Source organism: Chrysemys picta, chromosome 3, assembly GCF_011386835.1.
Source record: "Chrysemys picta bellii isolate R12L10 chromosome 3, ASM1138683v2, whole genome shotgun sequence".
Taxonomy (NCBI): domain Eukaryota; kingdom Metazoa; phylum Chordata; order Testudines; family Emydidae; genus Chrysemys; species Chrysemys picta.
This window is the reverse complement of record NC_088793.1, coordinates 90,032,377-90,050,005: the sequence shown is the minus strand read 5'-3', so window position 1 is coordinate 90,050,005 and position 17,629 is coordinate 90,032,377. Positions and strand designations below refer to the sequence as shown.

Below are 17,629 nucleotides of genomic sequence, written 5' to 3'. Positions count from 1 at the left end.
GCAGCGCACCAGCGGCAAAGCACGGATCGGCTCATAAGCATCCTGGAGCGCCAGGCAGACGCTATCCAGGAGCTCGTAGCCATGCAGAAAGAGGAGTAGTACCGCAAATGCCCCCGCCCTCCCACAGCCCTTGTCCCAAAACTCTTTCCCTTGTGCCCCACTGTTACCTCCAACCCACTTTCCCCAACTTCTGGGTTCTTCATGCCACCAGCTGCCTCCAACACCAGTATCTTCACCACCCAGCCCTGAAAACGACGACTCTTACCCTCTGCACTCAACCCACATCACCATGCAGTATAGCTATCCTGAAGTGCAGCACTCACTGCACAGCACACCAGACAGGACATATGCGAATCTATGATTGTACTGTTCCCCACTCCACTCCCTTGCCCTTTCTGATTCCCAAGCAGTTGTGTTTCTTTTCAATAAATACATTTTCTTTTGAATAAATGGATTTTCTTTTCAATAAATTTTTTGGCTTTGAAAACATTCTTTATTATTGCATAAAGTAAAAGATTCCTTAGCCCAGGAAATAAACAGGCACTGCAAGTCTGCTTAGCAAACACTGCTTCCTAAAGATTGGAACTACTGCACTTCACTCCCGTGCAGGGCACCAGGTATCACTGCTGGTTTTCAGCCTCAAATTGCTCCCTCAAGACATCCCTAATCCTTGCAGCCCCAGGCTGAGCCCCTGTAATAGCCCTGCTCTCTGGCTGTGCAAATTCAGCCTCCAGGTGTTCAACCTCGGAGGTCCATGCCTGAGTGAAGCTTTCACCCTTCCCGTCACAAATATTATGGGGGGTACAGCACGCAGATATAACCGCGGGGATGCTGTGTTCGGCCAAGTCCAGCTTCCCATACAGAGATCGCCAGCGGCCCTTTAAACGGCCAAAGGCGCACTCCACAGTCATTCAGCACCGGCTCAGCCTGTAGTTGAACCATTCCTTGCTGCTGACAAGGCTCCCTGTGTAGGGTTTCAGAGCCATGGCATTAACGGGTAAGTGGGATCTCCAAGGATCACAATGGGCATTTCAACTTCCCCTACTGTGATCTTCCGCTCTGGGAAAAAAGTCCCGGCCTGCAGCTTCCTGAACAGTCAAGTGTTCCGAAAGACGCGTGTGTCATGCACCTTTCCTGGCCAGCCTGTGTTAATGTCAATGAAATGCCCACGGTAATCCACAAGTGCCTGGAGAACCATAAAGAAATACCCCTTCTGATTAACGTACTCGGATGCTAAGTGGGGTGGTACCAGAATAGGAATGTGTGTCCCATCTATCGCCCCTCCACAGTTAGGGAAACCCATTTGTGCAAAGCCATCCACTATTTCCTGCACGTTACCCAGAGTCACGGTTCTTCTGAGTAGGATGCGATTAATGGCCTTGCATCAACACGATTCCAACGGTCGACTTTCCCACTCCAAACTGGTTTGCGACCGACCGGTAGCTGTCTGGAGTTGCCAGCTTCCAGAAGCCACCCGCTTCTCCACCGGCAGGGCAGCTCTCAATCTCGTGTCCTTGCGCCGCAGGATGGGGGTGAGCTTCTCACACAATCCCATGAAAGTGGCTTTTCTCATCCAAAAGTTCTGCAGCCATTGCTCCTCATCCCAGACTTCCATGACGATGTGATCCCACCACTCAGTGCTTGTTTCCCGAGCCCAAAAGTGGCGTTCCATGGTGCTGAGCACATCCGTGAATGCCACAAGCAATTTCGTGTTGTACGCGTTATGCGACTCGATAGCATCATCGGACTCCTCACTCTCACTGTCACTTTGGATCTTAAGGAATAGTTCGACAGCCAAACGTGACGTGCTGGTGAGACTCATCAGCATACGCCTCAGCAGTTCGGGCCTCCATTTCCCGCAGACAGATCACGCTGCACAGAAACCGTTGAAAGATGGCACCAAAGGTGGATGGAAACAAAGGGATTTCTGGGATGCGAAGCGATGCATCACGGGGCATTGGGACAGAACCCAGAGTCCCCCGCACCCACGCCCCCTTCCCACAACCCACGGTGCCAGAATGGGAAGAGGTGCTCTGTGGGATAGCTGCCCATAATGCACCGCTCCCAATGGCGCTGCAATTGCCGCAAATGTGCCCATGACAGTGCGCTGGCAGTTGTCAATGGGGACAGACTGCAGCACTTTCCCTACTCAGCTGTACGAAGGCAGCTTTAACTCACAGCACTGTACAGCTGGAAGTGTAGCCAAGGCCTAAGTATTTGAAAAAATATGAGTTATTTCTATGTGATTAGAATTGGGGAGGGGATACTAAGGTTTTATGAATGAGCCATATAACATCACTTTCTTCTCTTTGTTACGTCAAATCTTGATTGTCTCATGATGTCCTTGTAACATCATGCTCAATATATTCATATTACATTCCTCTCTTGATTGTTTTATATCATTATGTCATGACTTTAGTGCAGTTGAAAATCACCTACTGTTTCCAGTCCTGTGCTCTCCTCTTGTTCAGAAATTCACTACTTAAAGTAAGAACCATTGAGAAGACTTTAACTCTGATCCTTCAAAAAATTACCCACATGCATACCTTAAGTCATGTGAGTAGCTCTGTTGACTTCAATGGAAAGCTTGTATGAATAAAGTTATGCATGTATGATATGATTTGAAGAATCGGGGCCTAAGAGAAGATAGGGCCACCAGAAGAAGAAGAACAAAAAAGTAAAAGTAAATTGCTCACATGGCTGAAAAGGAAAAGGAGTAAAATTCACCCTTGTGTAATGGGCCACTTAAATCTCACTTAAGCTCAATTTTGAAAATGTACATGGGACTTAAGTGCTGCATATGCCTTGTAATGGCTCTCTGCACAAGGGTGAACTTCAGCCTGAATAATGGCTTCGAAAATACTAAATCTGCTCAAACAGACAAAAATGATTGTCAGTTCACCCTCTGCCCTTCCTTAGGGCTTGGCTACACTCGAAACTCCAAAGCGCTGCCGCGGGAGCGCTCCTGCGGCAATGCTTTGAAGTGTGAGTGTGGTCGCAGCACCAGCGCTGGGAGAGAGCTCTCCCAGCGCTGCAGGTACTCCACCTCCACAAGGGGCATAGCTACCAGCGCTGGGAGTGCGGCTCCCAGCCCTGGGGCACTGTTTACACTAGCGCTTTACAGCGCTGTAACTTGCTGCACTCAGGGGGGTGTTTTTTCACACCCCTGAGCGAGAAAGTTGCAGCGCTGTAAAGCGCCAGTGTAGCCAAGGCCTTAGTGAATTAATGTGGAGAGTTTGGGTGTTGATAAATCTGCAACCAACATGCAGCTGCTGTTTTGATTTATGAAGGTCTTTGTCCCCTGGCAAAAGTAGTTGGTTTTCTCACTGAAAAGACATGAAGAAAATCCAAATTGAGGAAGTTTATCAGATTGCAAACATTTAAACTTTCTTTACACAAGAACGGCCATACTGGGTCAGACCAATAGTCCATCTAGCCCAGTATGAGGTCATCCAAGAGTGGCCAGTTCCAGATGCTTCAGAGGGAATGAACAGAACAGGGCAATTATTGAGTGATCCATCCCGTCGTTCAGTCCCAGCTTCTAACAGTCAAACCTTCTGTGCTTGGAAAAAGCTTTCAGTCCCTGACAAATTTTTTACATGGACGTGTTGGCTGGAAGATCCTTCACCCAAACATTAATGTTAATTAGCACTAACAATCCAGCCTGGTTTATAGCCCCCCTTATAATCCCAATGTCCAGACGAAGGTGCAGGAGAGTATGGAGCTTCAGCTTCATAAAGCCTCATCTTCCTCATCCCAGCAGTAAGGGAGCCCCTACAGATGTTCTAAAATCCTCTAGTGTGAGAGCTGCCCACCAGTGCTGGGGAAACCTGGAAGAAACACAGTCTCATGAATGACATTCAGTAGTGGCTGTGGGTTAATTATGAGCGAATACTTGTTCCTTTGATGTAAAAGAGCTACTCCTTTGGCTAAAGGGTAAGGTTCTGACTCATTTGAAATACATGTTGTAACATTTCTCTCTAGTTCCCTCTGTTTCATTAAACTAATATATATCTACCGTAAAGCACAAAGAAGATGTCTGAAAGCCTCTCAGTTGGTCTTTAAAACACCAAGGGGAAAACCACTACCCTTGGACCTACCCTAATGACCACAAATGAAGCACTGACAGTTGCCCTTGAAGAGGTGAGTGTATAGCTGTCAGTCATTTCTACTTGACAAGTTTAGAAGACTTGTAAATCTGACATTTAACCGCATGGAAAGAAACTCCTAACTGAAGTTCTCCTGGAAAAAATTACATACCACCTTTGCCAGTCAAAGGAAATTAGCAGCAGCAGCAGCTGCTTTCCAGAGTAAACCCAGGGAGAAGATAATTTAACTGGGAAGCTCTAGTTTGTCGAAGGAAATGTGGGTGACTGGACATTACCACAAATCTTTCAGCCCCCTTCCCACTGGATTAACCTACTTACATAAGCACAATTTAATTCCATTTTAATATATATTTCTACTTGCATAGTGTGCATTCACCTTTTTTTATTTAATTATGGTGAGCGCTAAGGATGTTTATGGCTGTTTTTAGACTCATGTAAGTGAATTTAATACTCACATCAGAGAAATGTCCCTAGCTTAAGGCGGGCTCAGTATAGGAGGCCCTGTCCATACTTTCTCACATCACTTTACCAATGTGTCTCATTCCTTGCTTGCAATACACTTGTTATTCCAGGCATACACCATTCATGGTGAATTGTGTCAAATTGGTAATGGCTTTGTCTGGCTTGTGTTAAGGTAAACAGAGACCAGCATGAGAGCAACAAACTAAGGTTCAGTTCTAATCTAAAACAGGATTTGAACACTGGGATTCAGAAATCAATAGGTAATGGTCACCATGCCCCTGAAATGCTTGCACTCCTTCTACAAAACACTCTTTATTTTGTCAAATGAAACTATCGAAAAACGTAAAGGATTTTTTTTTTTCAGAAAAATAATTCCATTTGAGCTCTGAAGCTGTTTGTATTTTAAAATGAACTCCAGGTGATAGCTTCATGTTTACACTCATTTTTAAAATCTGATGTATAGGTGTGGGGAATCTTGCAAGGAAGGTTTACATTGGAGACATTCTTAGGAGAAACCTAAGATTACTAGAACTGAAAGAGATTTAAAAAAAAAGACCAGAGAATTTTGTTTACTTTGTGTATTTGACAGCCCTTTGTGTACAATTCCATTACTTCCCCCATATAGGTAGGCAGACAGTCCGTTTCTCCTGGCATTAGACACAGTGATTGGAGTAGAGAAAATCATTTTTAAAAAAGATGAAAACATATTAATCAAAAATAGTTACCAGGGCTTCAGGGACAGGTATAGCACTGGAAAGTATTCTTAATTCATTTTGAAAAATTGCCTAGAGTAAGCTGGACGGTGTCTTTCTTAGGCTCCAAATCTTTTTCTACCTCAGTTCTGTAATGTCCAGATACGATTGCATAAAGAATCCATAAATAAATGAAAACATGGAGCATCTGCAATTCCATCTGAGGATCTCAAAAAGTGTTTCACAAGCATTCATTGGTTTTCACAATATTCTGGGTTGGGTATTATCCCTGTTTTACAGATGGGGGAAAAGAGGCACAACTCTTTAAGTGATGTACCCAGATCATGCAAGTCAGGGCCATGGCAAGGAAGAAAACCCAGATTCTGTTTGTGGTCTCAGCACCAGATTTCTCTGCCCCCTAAAACAATGCTGAACCCAGATGGCCCTGTAAAATCACAGCAAAATGGAGTGAAAAATATCAGTAACTGGATTAAAAAACAACATGCTTACATGCTAAAAGCTTGTGCCAAGGTTCAATTTGGAGAAAATAGTAAACGCATACATATTTACCCATGGAGTTAATGAGGGTTGGCATCATATAGAGTGCAGGTAAAAGGATTACAAGATTAAACCCATAATAATCTTATTACAGAAGCACAAAATATACAATATAAATTCATTCTCTCTGCTAATCCAGATAAGTCAGATATAGTCTGCAATGACAGATGAAGAATGTCACCAAAATCAATGGCAAGCCATAATGAATTAGACACGAGGGAACCAAATCTTTATACTTTGGCCCCAATTCTTCTCCTCCTGATGTCAGTATTGCTCCTACCGATGTCAGCCCCTATTGACTTCAGTGGAAATAGGACTGGGCTGTCTCTGTACAGCACTGAAGACAAACAACTAGCTTGCAAATGAGTGCTCACATTTTCATGGTTCTTAAGACAGACATTCTGTTGATTAGGAGCAAGCAAACACCTGTACAATTTCTATCCATTCCTTGCTGATTTTTAATACCAAAAGTTCTGTTTAAACATCTTAAGAAAATAGTATTCTTTCAGAGCAGATGTGATCATCCAATTGACTGGGCTGTAAAATGAAGGGTATTTATTGCTAAGGCACTGGCAGACAGTAAAATCAGTGTATCTATTCATAGATGGCTGGTATAGGCACAAGCACTGTACAGAATCTCATGGGTTCTTTCTGAGCTAATGCACTTCTGGAAAAGGAAACCTGTTGCTTTCCTCATCTCAAACTGCCCAGAGTGCTTTTGTGTACTTTTTGACCATCAAATTACTTTCTTTAGGGCCTTAGCTCTGGTTTTTACTAGGCTCCCAAGGAACAGCCAAAACTCTACCCAGTGAACTGACAGCACCTCTTTTGTGGTTAGCAGCTTCTTGGCTTGAATGGAGACACAAATAGATTAAACCAGTTAGAAGGCTGAAGGATGGAAGGCTTCATGACAAATAAATATGATACTCAGTCTCAAAGAAACACTGAAGAAAAAGGACACTAAAACTCCCCTATTGACCCAGTAGATTCCTCTTGCTTGGGACATCCCAGCTACCAGCCATTTCTGTATCAAAAGGCAGGAAATTTCAATTTCACATCTATTTAATCCATGGCTAAGTGCTACTTAAATTGTTGGCCCTCTTTCAACAGAATTGATACTAATATCATACAAAGTAAGCAGTAAGCACTGCCATTCAGTATGGTTAAGCCAAATCAGTTCTCTGAGTAGTGTCCCAATAAAGAAGCCATCCAAACTAAGAGTAGATTGTACATTAACAAACAGTTTTGTTCTAACAAACTATTTCAGCTGTTGATCCATTTTAGACTGAATTTTCTATCATTTATGAAAGAAAGGAAAAAAAGGACTAGCCTGAGGACAAATGTGGACATGAGAAATCTGTTCTGAAATAATATTCTAATACCCTAGGAACAAATTCTGAGTCCACTAGTAAAGCCCACATAATATTATTTAACATTTATATATAGTGTATTTGTATACAGTGGTGTTCACCTTAGATAGCAAGTACAGAGACAGGGGTGAAACCCTGGCCCCATTAAAATCAACATCTAAACTCCCATCGACTTCAATGGGACAAGGATTTCAGGATTTATCAATCCCTGCCTGCAAGAGCGTACAACATAAAATGATCACACAAGACAGGATCCTGAGGGAAATAAGAATCATAGGGGGATGGTGGAAAGAGGACATGAAATCATGTTCTGGAGTTAGTTGGATGGTGCCATATGTTAATTCCAAGATTGACTGTTTTTTCTCTAGTGATTTTTAAATAATAGATTGATGGGAAGTTGAACTTTGCTATTTGGGGAACTGTGATGAAAGGTATGCTTTGAGGGAGAGTTTGAAGGAGGAGAGTAAGCTGCATGTTATATTGGATCAGGGAGGGCATTCCAGGCATAGGAATAAAAGTGCTGTGCCCACATGAACTACTTGGAAGTAGGGCTTGCAATATCTGCACAGCTGGACTGCATCCAGCCACTGCTGGGTATGGGCATATGCATACTGCCTGGCCTATCCTATATTCCAACACACACTCCTCACTCACCCCCTTCTGCTTCTCTGTAGATCTCAGTGTTGCCTATTGGGGTCGCCACTGATTTTGTCTCCTCACACAGTGGCTCTGCAGCTTTTAAGCTGGTTTTGGTCTTTCTCTGGGTACTCAAGGCTCTATAGGATTTATCCCCCACAATGACAGCAAAAATGGAGAAAAGAGGGTAATTACAGTGTACAAACCATGAATGACTGTCAATCTACCATTAAGCACTCAACAGTGGGGCAGACAGCTACAGGAGGAAGGCTGACTTTCAGGAAGGCTCCAGTCATGTCTATTTTACTATGCTAAAACATGGTAGTTGTATGTTCCCTGGAACCTCTCGGCTCAGTCCTGCTCTGCAGCATTAAAGGAACTCTCTCTCTTTCTCTTTGCTTTTTAATATGGTATTTCTCTGTGAGCAGTTGAAACAAACTACCAGTATTCATGGAGGCTTTCTTGGAGGGTGAGGGGGATCAATTATGGTTCAATAAACTTTAAATCTGTCACATAAAACAGGCCTCAGTCCTTTATTCTCTTAAACAGAGTGTGGAATGACATCCTCTCAAGGGGCCCTCTACACAAAAGGAGGGAAAATTAGTTCCTCACAAGTCACTTTTTGGATTCCACATGTGACTCAGGACACAATATTGAGAGACAGCTGCAACAGCCCGGTGCTCTCAGGGCCTGATTTCCCCCCCTCACTTATCCCTGGGTAAGTCAGGAGTAATGCCATTGAAATCACTGGAGTTCCACTGGCATAAGGACAGGAAAATCAGGTCATCAGAGTCACATTTATAATTTAACACTGTAAAGCTTTGATTTTAAATGCTGGACAATTTACCAGTGATTTTCACAGAAACTTTCAGAAAACTGCATTAAGCAAAAAGAGTGCTGCTTCCCTGTGTCAGCATGAGGCTCTGGGCAGGCTGCCATACACCTAGGTGCAGAAATGAAGTACACATAAGAACGGTCATACTGGGTCAGACCAAAGGTCCATCCAGTCCAGTATCCTGTCTTCTGACAGTGGCCAATACCAGGTGCCCCAGAGGGAATGAACAGAACATGTAATCATCAAGTGATCCATCCCCTGTCACCCATTCCCAGCTTCTGGCAAACAGAGGCTAGGGACACCATCCCGGCTAATAGTCATTGATGGACCTATCCTCCATAAATTTATCTAGTTCTACTATACACAGTGGAAATGCAGCAATAGAACAGCACCAGGGGCATCTGTTACATCACACATACACCTTATACTCAACTAACAGTTCGTTGCTTGAAGTAATCTGCCATTACTCTCTCTTCACAGCATAAAAGTGGGTCAGGGTGTGTATGAGCACCAATGGGTTGGCCAGGTAGAAGAAAAGACTAGTTATCTCAGTGAATTCATCCACTTAGCTTTTCAATTGTGGAGATCTGGGCTCAATTTCTACTGTCACAAGTTAAAAGCTTACATCCAAATTGAAAAGGAATTTACCGATTTCGTAGAGTCTAAGGCCAGAAGGGGCCACTATGATCATCTTCTACTCTGACCTCCTAGATAACACAGGCCATAGAATTTCACCCAATCCTTCCAGCAGAACTTGGGGCATTCTCAAGGAAGGCACGTATACTTAGAGCCATGCCTCCTTGCCTTTGCTTCTTTCCCTTAAGGAACTGGAACAGCTCGCTGGGAAAAGGAAAATAAATAATTTTCCTTCTGGCCAGCTATAACCCCAAAACCCATGAAACTTCAAGCATGCAATTTGTTGGGGTCAGAAGGAGAGAAGAACAATACCACAGTCATTTTCTTCATCCCTCTCACAGAGTTTGGGCCATGTTAATTATTTTCCTGAGACTCGCATCCCATTCATATGTAAAATCAGAGCGAATATGGATTCATGTGTGCCTTAGTATTTCCTGGTGGTTAAAGTAGTTCTGAGTGTCACTGAGAATAGGTACCAAATTCTCTGTGAAATCAATGGAAGTTATGCTGAGTTCAAAGGGGCCAGGAATTACACCCTCTGGCTTACAACTCAAACACCCCTACTGACCTCTAAGAGTGGACCCAACCAGGATAGTGGAGGAGACCAGACACATGTGTGTGATCCCAGCTAAGGGTACGTCTACACAGCAACTGGGAGGTGTGATTGCTCGAGCTAGCACAGTAAAAACAGCAGTGCAGCCACAGTGACATGGGCAGCTACTTGGGGCTAGCCTCCAAGTACAATCCCACCTGGTCCTCAGGTGGCAATACTATGTCTAGCTAGCTTGGATAACAACAGCAGGGAAGCTGCAGCAGCATGGGCTGTACATCCCAACTGGAATCCTGGGTATGTACTCGAGTGGCTTTCCTGTGCAGCCACCTGTTTTGCTGCAGCTTCACTGCTATAGTTATTAGGACTAGCTATATCAAAACTAGCTCAGGTACGTCTACACATGCTGCAGTCACATCTCCGATTGCAGTGTACACATAACCTAAGACTCTTGCAGCCCCAATAAACATAATAGTCAATGGTCTCTATTTCTTTTTCCCCCAAACAGCATAATTTTTCAAATTATGCATACAATTCACACTGAGTTGAGTTACCTTTCCCTCCACCTCAACTCAAAGTTTTGACTCCATATATTCATTTAAGTCCTGCTGCTGCACCTTTGTCTGCATGGGTGCACCCCAGCATCTAGAAGGTCTCTAATGAAGTCCATGTGAACACAGGCATATGGGTGTCGCTGTAAGATTGGGGCCTTAGGGAACAGAGAAAAATATAAAGTTTACACTTACAGAAACCAACAAGAAGCAATTAAACAGAATGACATGTGCAGACATATTTCAGCTTGGTTTTCAGTGTTGTCGGAAATGAGACAAATCTTTGCTTACTTAATACCAAATAATGATTAAAAGAAATGAAAAAAAGTAACACTAAACATTGTCCATCACAAAAAGTCTAGGTGGAACCAGGAAGATGGTAACTGATGCTGCTGTGGACTTACAGGACCCTGCTGGGGGCTCTCTGTGGTATTTCATGCCAATGTGACAAGGATTAGAAAGAGCCCCGCTCCCTAATTCAGTGACTAACACTGACCCAAGCTGTGTGTTAAAAAAAGAAAATTGCCCTTATACTGCCCCTCTTTTCCAACTATTACGAACACTTGAAATGACTCCAACAGATCCCCCTGGGAAATTTTAGGATAGATACAGCACAGTTGTGTGAAGGGGTTGGGGCATTGGAGGGGGTAAAAGAATGTCTGAAAAATGTCCAGAACAAACATTTTCTATATGTTGAAGAGATAACTGAAGCCATATATAAAGTCAGCTTGGTTTGGGAAACTGGCTTCTGTGTGAACAATTCACATCAGTTTTAAGTAGAGTCCAGTCTATCAGTAAACAACAGCCATGTTGAGCCTTGAAGACAGATCTGAAACCTCAGAGGATACATGGGCTGTTTTACAGAGTTTTCTGAGGGTATCAGAATCAGATCCAATCCAGGCGGTGAATGGAATGATTTAATTCATTTCCCTTTCATGCTAAAATGGGGGCTGACTCTCCCATTTGGAGTAAGGGCCTGGCTGAATTGCCTCTCCTTTTTAACCTTGACCTCCTTGATTGTGGGTCTGTTTCTAAATAAAGCCACTTTTGTACCTGTCACTTTAAAGGGCGCATGTTGCATTTATACCCACTTTACACCATTCTAGCAATGTAAAGTGGCCTCAAAGCAGCCTTAGGGCTTGTCTACGTGACACAATAAAGCGCACTAACATGCTGCGCTCTAACTGCCCCATATAGACACTCCTGGCATGCTCTAAAAAGTACCTAATTCACATTAATCTTGTCCTGTGTGATGTGGGACTTCATCAAGGCGAACAAGGCACCTTTTAGAATATATCTGCCCAGTCAGCACAGGGCAGTTAGCGTGCAACACATTACAGCACTCTACAAATCACATCCTGCTAGTGCATATACCATGTAGACAAGCACCTAAGAGATGAGAATAAACACCTCAAGTCTACATCTCATTTTTTAATCTCCTTTGTTCATGCTCTCTTTTAATCAGTAGTCCCATTCTGATAATACGATTGGCTGCTCACCTGCTAAATTAATTGACAATCTTACCAATTGAGGTACAGTAGAATCTCAGAGTTACAAACACCAGAGTTACGAACCGACCAGTCAACCACACACCTCATTTGGAACCGGAAGTATGCAATCAGGCAGTAGCAGAGACAAAAACCAAAACCAAATACAGTACAGTACTCTGTTAAACATATATTACTAAAAATATAAAGGGAAAGTTTAAAAAAAAAAGACTTGACACGGAAAGGAAACTGTTTCTGTGCTTGTTTCATTTAAATTAAGATGGTTAAAAGCCGCCTTTTTTTAAGTTTCAAAGCTGTACTAAGTCAATTTCAGTTGTAAATTTTTGAAAGAACAACCATAACGTTTTGCTCAGAGTTACAAACATTTCAGAGTTACGAACAGTCTCCATTCCCGAGAAGTTTGTAACTCTGAGGTTCTACTGTATGCTTACATATAAACACATACATGCTCTCTCCAGCCTTTACTGACCTCTTGATAGGGGTCACGTAGCACATTCTATAACGGCTCAGGAAATACAAACTCTGCCCATTGGATTTCTGTACCACTCTCTAAATCCGATCTCATTTCAATAAAACAATGGCCAGATTGTGTCTAGTACTTACATGGATATGCAGGGGGCACAGTGCCCAAAGGCCAAGCAGAACAGGAACCCTTCCCTTGCTTCCACCAAGTAATGTATCTAGAGAGCAAAACTGAACCCCAAGTAACTAAGAAACCGAAAACACACATTTGCCTGAAGATTCAACATTTAATGACCATTAATATTATTACACGAGAGTTAAGAATTAATCAACAGTCTCCAGGAAAATAAAAACAACCCAACAATTGTTTCTGCCCCTCTTTTAAATTTGTTCAAAGTAAAATGCAGAAATAAACAAATTTTCATTGAGCAGACAATCACATGCCATTTTTAAGCACTTTTATAAGATCTATCATATGTTACCAGCTGCTTCGACACCCTATTACTGGACCAATTTACAATCCAACCTCAGAAGAAAGCAATATGCATAGTTATGAAGAATAATGTTGGGTGACAATTTATTTTGCTGCTCTCCAAGAGACTTCTGGTTTCTGTAGGTAGGGTTTCTGTACATGAGCAGAACTTGCCTCAGTATGGGAAACTGAAATTAAATGATAAGTGTTGTTATACATTTTCTAGATCTTATAAAGTGTTAGTTTGCACCTGAGGCTATTAATTTAAGATATTCACCTGTGTATTTTTATTTCATGAAAAGATCCCCACTGTTGGTCAGAAACATTTAAAGAAAAAACATCAATATCAAGGGCCCAAGTGATGAAATTCAGAGAGAGCCATCCCTCAATATTATATGTTGTGAATTAGGAGCTCATGAACGCCACTCAATTGTTTAAATTATTGGGGGAAATATTCTAGTCAACAAAGAAAAATAATCTATGTATCAGAGACAATTCTGATTATTTTATTTAACAAAATGTACGGGAAGAAATGCTTTTCTGTTTCTTAGACATACAGTAATATACACCAGTTCTATAGCCTCTCCATACTGAAAACCTCACAGACAGCTACGATTTTTTTAATTAAATTTAATGAATGCAGGTGTCAAACTCATTGTCAGAAGCCACAGTATTCCCCATATTAGTGATTGCCAAATTAATGATCCATGTGCCTCCAATGATCTGCAGAGCACTAGCTGGTGGTCTGTGAAGAACTGGCTGGTCACATGGTTCTGGCTATTCTTTGTTTCCAACTATATAATCATTCTGAGAGCTAAAAAAAAGATACATCAAATACTTTCTTAATACAGCTTTTCCACATAAGCAATTGCTGGGGTTGCCACAGGGAGGTGGTGGTGATGGTAGTGGTTTTTTTGCAATTGTAGACAGAAGGAGAGCAGATATAGGAGTCAATTTCCCTATTGAGATATGCTCCACATATGAAAATGTTTGAGAAATGTTACCCTGTAAAATCAAAAGCAGATCATATCAGGGTTCACCTTCCAGTTTTCAACTAGTCTGGCGAAAGGGAAGGGGAATTCTCATAATGAGAAATAATCCCTTATGCTTAAAGTTTGCTTCTTATTTGCCTCCGACTGTAACTAGTTAATCTTTCCTATGCCCTTTAAATTTGAATAACTCTGTTGTAAGTTTATGTCTATAGGCATTAGAGCTGGTTGAGAATTTTTAACATCTTTTTTCCCCTGAAAAATGCTAATTCATCAAACCTAAATTGTTTGTGAAACAGGGTTGGTTTGTACAAATCTCCCTTGAAAGTTCAACAAATCTCAACTTGGAAAAATTTTGGGAAAAAAATGTTCTGAAATGGTCCAAATGTCCCGTTTCCACATTTTCAAACCCCAAATTTTGGGGGGATGGATTTTTGATACATGGATATTTTCAAGGTTTTGTCATTTTATGTCCCAATTTGGGACAGGAACTTTTTTTGATATCTCAAACAGTTTCATGGAGCAGGCAAACCATTTCCTACGCAGCTCTCATAGGCATCTTTAGCAGCCTGAAAGTAATACAATGCAAAACCAATTGTGTATAAAATCAAGGATCTTAGGAAACAAATCACCCCTTAAAGAAGGCTCTTTTTTTTTTTTTGGGGCAGAAATAATTACATACTGTGCTTTGATGAACAAAGCATAATATCCTTCAGATGTCAAACGCAACCAAAGCACAGATGAAGAACATGTAGGTCTCCCAAAAATGCATTGTTTCCCCCTCTTCCCTCACGAGGTGAAATCAACCTTCCCTCAGCTGTTTCCTGGAATGTTTCAGAAAAGGAAAAAACAAACTATGGCCCTATTAGGGTTAATTCTTTTGCATAGACACATATGACCATAAACTGGTCAAGTAGTACATGATCTTTTGCTAACATTGTGACTGGGAACAAGAAGAATACAGCCACAATAATATACAGCTGTCAGCTAAAAGTATTGCATAAAGCCATCTTTGGCCATGTAGGCTCTTGGCCTTTTGGAAATAGGTCAGCTGCATTGCCAGCATGACAAAGAAAATAACAATGTTTAGAATTAGGAAGAGGCGGGTATAAGAAGCCGATATTGACGGAGCACTGCTTCGAGCAGTGCTCACCATTTGTTCCAATCCAGATTGGCCTTTGATTGATGCACCATTTTTGTGCTTCACATAAGTAACATCTGCAAAATCTAAAAGGTCTTTCATTTCCTCGTCTTCATCTACAGGTAACTCTTTTTGTGCCAGAGTCTGTGCCTTCTGTCGCACTTTTCTTTCATTCACTTCAATTTGTGCAAAGATGTCAGGAACGGCATCGACAAACTTGTAGCCTTTGGCTACCTTTTTGCTTTTCTTTGCCCTGCCTTGCTGCTGCTGCTGCTGGGAGATAGCAAATAACCTATCAATGGCTTCTTCCGTCTGTCTCTTATCTGAAAATCTCAGCAGGCGTTCAGCAGTCTTTCTAAAGCTATCTGTGTTCTGCACACGGGACAGAATCTGTTTCTCAAGCTGCTGGAAGACAGGTTTGAAATGCTGAAGATTCTGCTCCACAATCTGAACATAATCTTTCACCTCTGATACAGCAGAGTTCCTTATGGTAGAGGTTCGGTCAAATAGAATTTTTTGGCGATCTGCAATAATCTGTGCAAAGACAGAATGGCCTCCATCCTCACCAGTCCACAGGTAAACAGCATAAGCATGCTCACTGGTGGCTATGAAGACATCCAGTTGCTGAGAATCTCCATGGACATTGAAGCTCTGGACATCTATGGAAGGTCCTATGAAGAGGTAAACTGCTCTGGTGATTGGGTTCCGCAGGTGGGTTGTAACATTCACATAGTTTGTTCCATTGTATGGGTAGCCCCGGGGATACATTTTTGAGGCAACAGTAGCCTTCTCACTGTACCCAGTGTCATCCATCCAGTACATCTTATACAGCCCATCGTGATGCCTAATAAAAGCCCCGTGGACATCATCAATAACAGTCTCTTCAAAAGGCACATCCACATTGTGGAAGAAGCTGGTGGCTGCCTCCAGGGGGCTGTCATCTTCAAGATGAATTAGGTCCACAAGCAACAAAAGCTGGGGATGCAGAAGTAAAAGGTTTCTTTGGAAGTTTTTCAACTTCAGTTTTGGGTTGTAAGCACCCACTCCTTCTCCCCTGATAAAAACCACTCCTTTTCTCTCCATAGCGGCAACTACTCTCCCCTGGCAGTCTGCAGCCAGGTCATGTTTGTATTTCAACCACTTTGATGAACAGTCCTCTGTAACCTGCCCTTCCCATGGGGAGAAGCAGCTCTTTGACACAGCTGGAGAAAACATCAATACATTGTTAAAGAAGGTATACTTCGGCCCATACAGGGCTTCTGTTATGAAAGGTACACCGTTGGGAGCAAAGGTAAAGGAGTTCTGATCAGGGTGCTCATGGCCAGCATTGAAGTTCCTCCACCCTTTGATCCACTCTTTGTACTTATTCTTATGAACAATATCATATATTGCACGACCTCCCAGTTTTCCAGATTTGAAGGAGAGGAAGGGCCTGTTGATTTCAGCTGGCAATGCACTTCCATATGTTACAACTCCCCAGTCCTCAAAATAATGCAGCTTTGGAATACCATAGTCTGGTGGAGGTACGGAGTGCAAGCTTGCATCATACCTGCCAAAAGACACAGAACATGGTTTTACACTTAAACATTAAAATCAGAATTATTTTATTTATTTTGATTTTCCAGCACCTATCCAAAACTCAAGATATTTTGCAATATTTAAAAGAAAGAATTGTCTATAGTGTAACATTTTTACAAGGATAGGTTGTTGGTCCCAAACCTGGAGAAAAAGTGGACTGCATATCTTTTCATTTGGTCCCTATCCTTTGATCTGGCTGGCTTGGGTAGTCCTACTAGGAGTTAAATTCCCACTGATATTGGGATCACTGGAACATACTCATCTTCCCCACCATGTCAAACTGCAGTCCTCTTAATTTTAATAACTAATTTAATGCTAGTCTGACGATAAAAGTTTATACTTGCATCAGAGCACAGCAGTCTGAGTTAAAAGGAGCCACCAGGCCTGAGCAGTTCAGTTGCTGGTTGGGTGAGGAAGGACTGGAGGGCTGTGAAAATCTTCAGGTGAGGAGGCCTGGGAGAGACCCTGCTCAGGCAGGGAACAGACAGAGAAAGCAAGGTCCATAACCCGAAGGTAACAAAGGTGATGGGACAGAGTGGGAAGCAGCCCAGGGAATGCAGCAGCAACAACTATTAAAGGAAGAAGGATGTGGCTGCTATTTGTAGGGTCCGTGGGTTGGGACCTGGAGTAGTGGATGGGCCCAGGTCCCCCCACTGGCCAAAGGCAATGTTGGAAAAGCCCCGAGAAGGGGCAAGTTTAGTTTTGGAACCCAAGCAAAGGGCTGGAATTTAAGTAGGCCCGCAGATGGGGCTGAAGAGGATCAACCATTTTGTTGAACTTTGTTATCCTGGGAAGGGATTGGACTTGAAGGAGTGACCTGGCTGGAGAGGTGGGGCAATAAGAACCAACAAAGGCAAAGAGTCTCCAGGGAGAAAGACCTGGGGTTACTGCACTATCCCACAGCAGACACAGACTTAAAGCTAGCCCAGAGGGGGCTGATAACTGAGCCCAGAGGCAGGGCTGCAGAAACTGACAAGGGCACAGTGATAGGCCCTGCTGAACCTTTTTCACCCTGGAAAGGGTTCATCTGTTTTAGACTATGTGTGACTTAGCCAGAGGGCTGAGCCAGTGAAGACCTGC

The 17,629-nt window shown here is 42.7% G+C and overlaps 1 protein-coding gene across 12 annotated transcripts in view; it reads right to left on the bottom strand.

Moving 5' to 3' along the window:
- Nucleotides 1-470: 470 nt before the first annotated feature.
- Nucleotides 471-17,629, bottom strand: part of DSE (dermatan sulfate epimerase) — a 62,305-nt gene continuing 45,146 nt past the window's right edge. For 9 of the 12 annotated variants that reach the window (XM_005306362.5, XM_065588359.1, XM_065588358.1 and 6 more), the window contains one exon: nt 12,637-16,520. In XM_005306362.5, coding sequence (XP_005306419.2) covers nt 14,762-16,520 — 1,759 coding nt within the window. In that variant the 3' untranslated portion in view covers nt 12,637-14,761. Of the gene's footprint in view, nt 3,831-10,402; nt 10,558-12,636; nt 16,521-17,629 lie in introns of those variants that run through there. The other 3 variants (XR_006173150.2, XM_042844981.2, XM_065588362.1) reach the window with 3 other exon arrangements.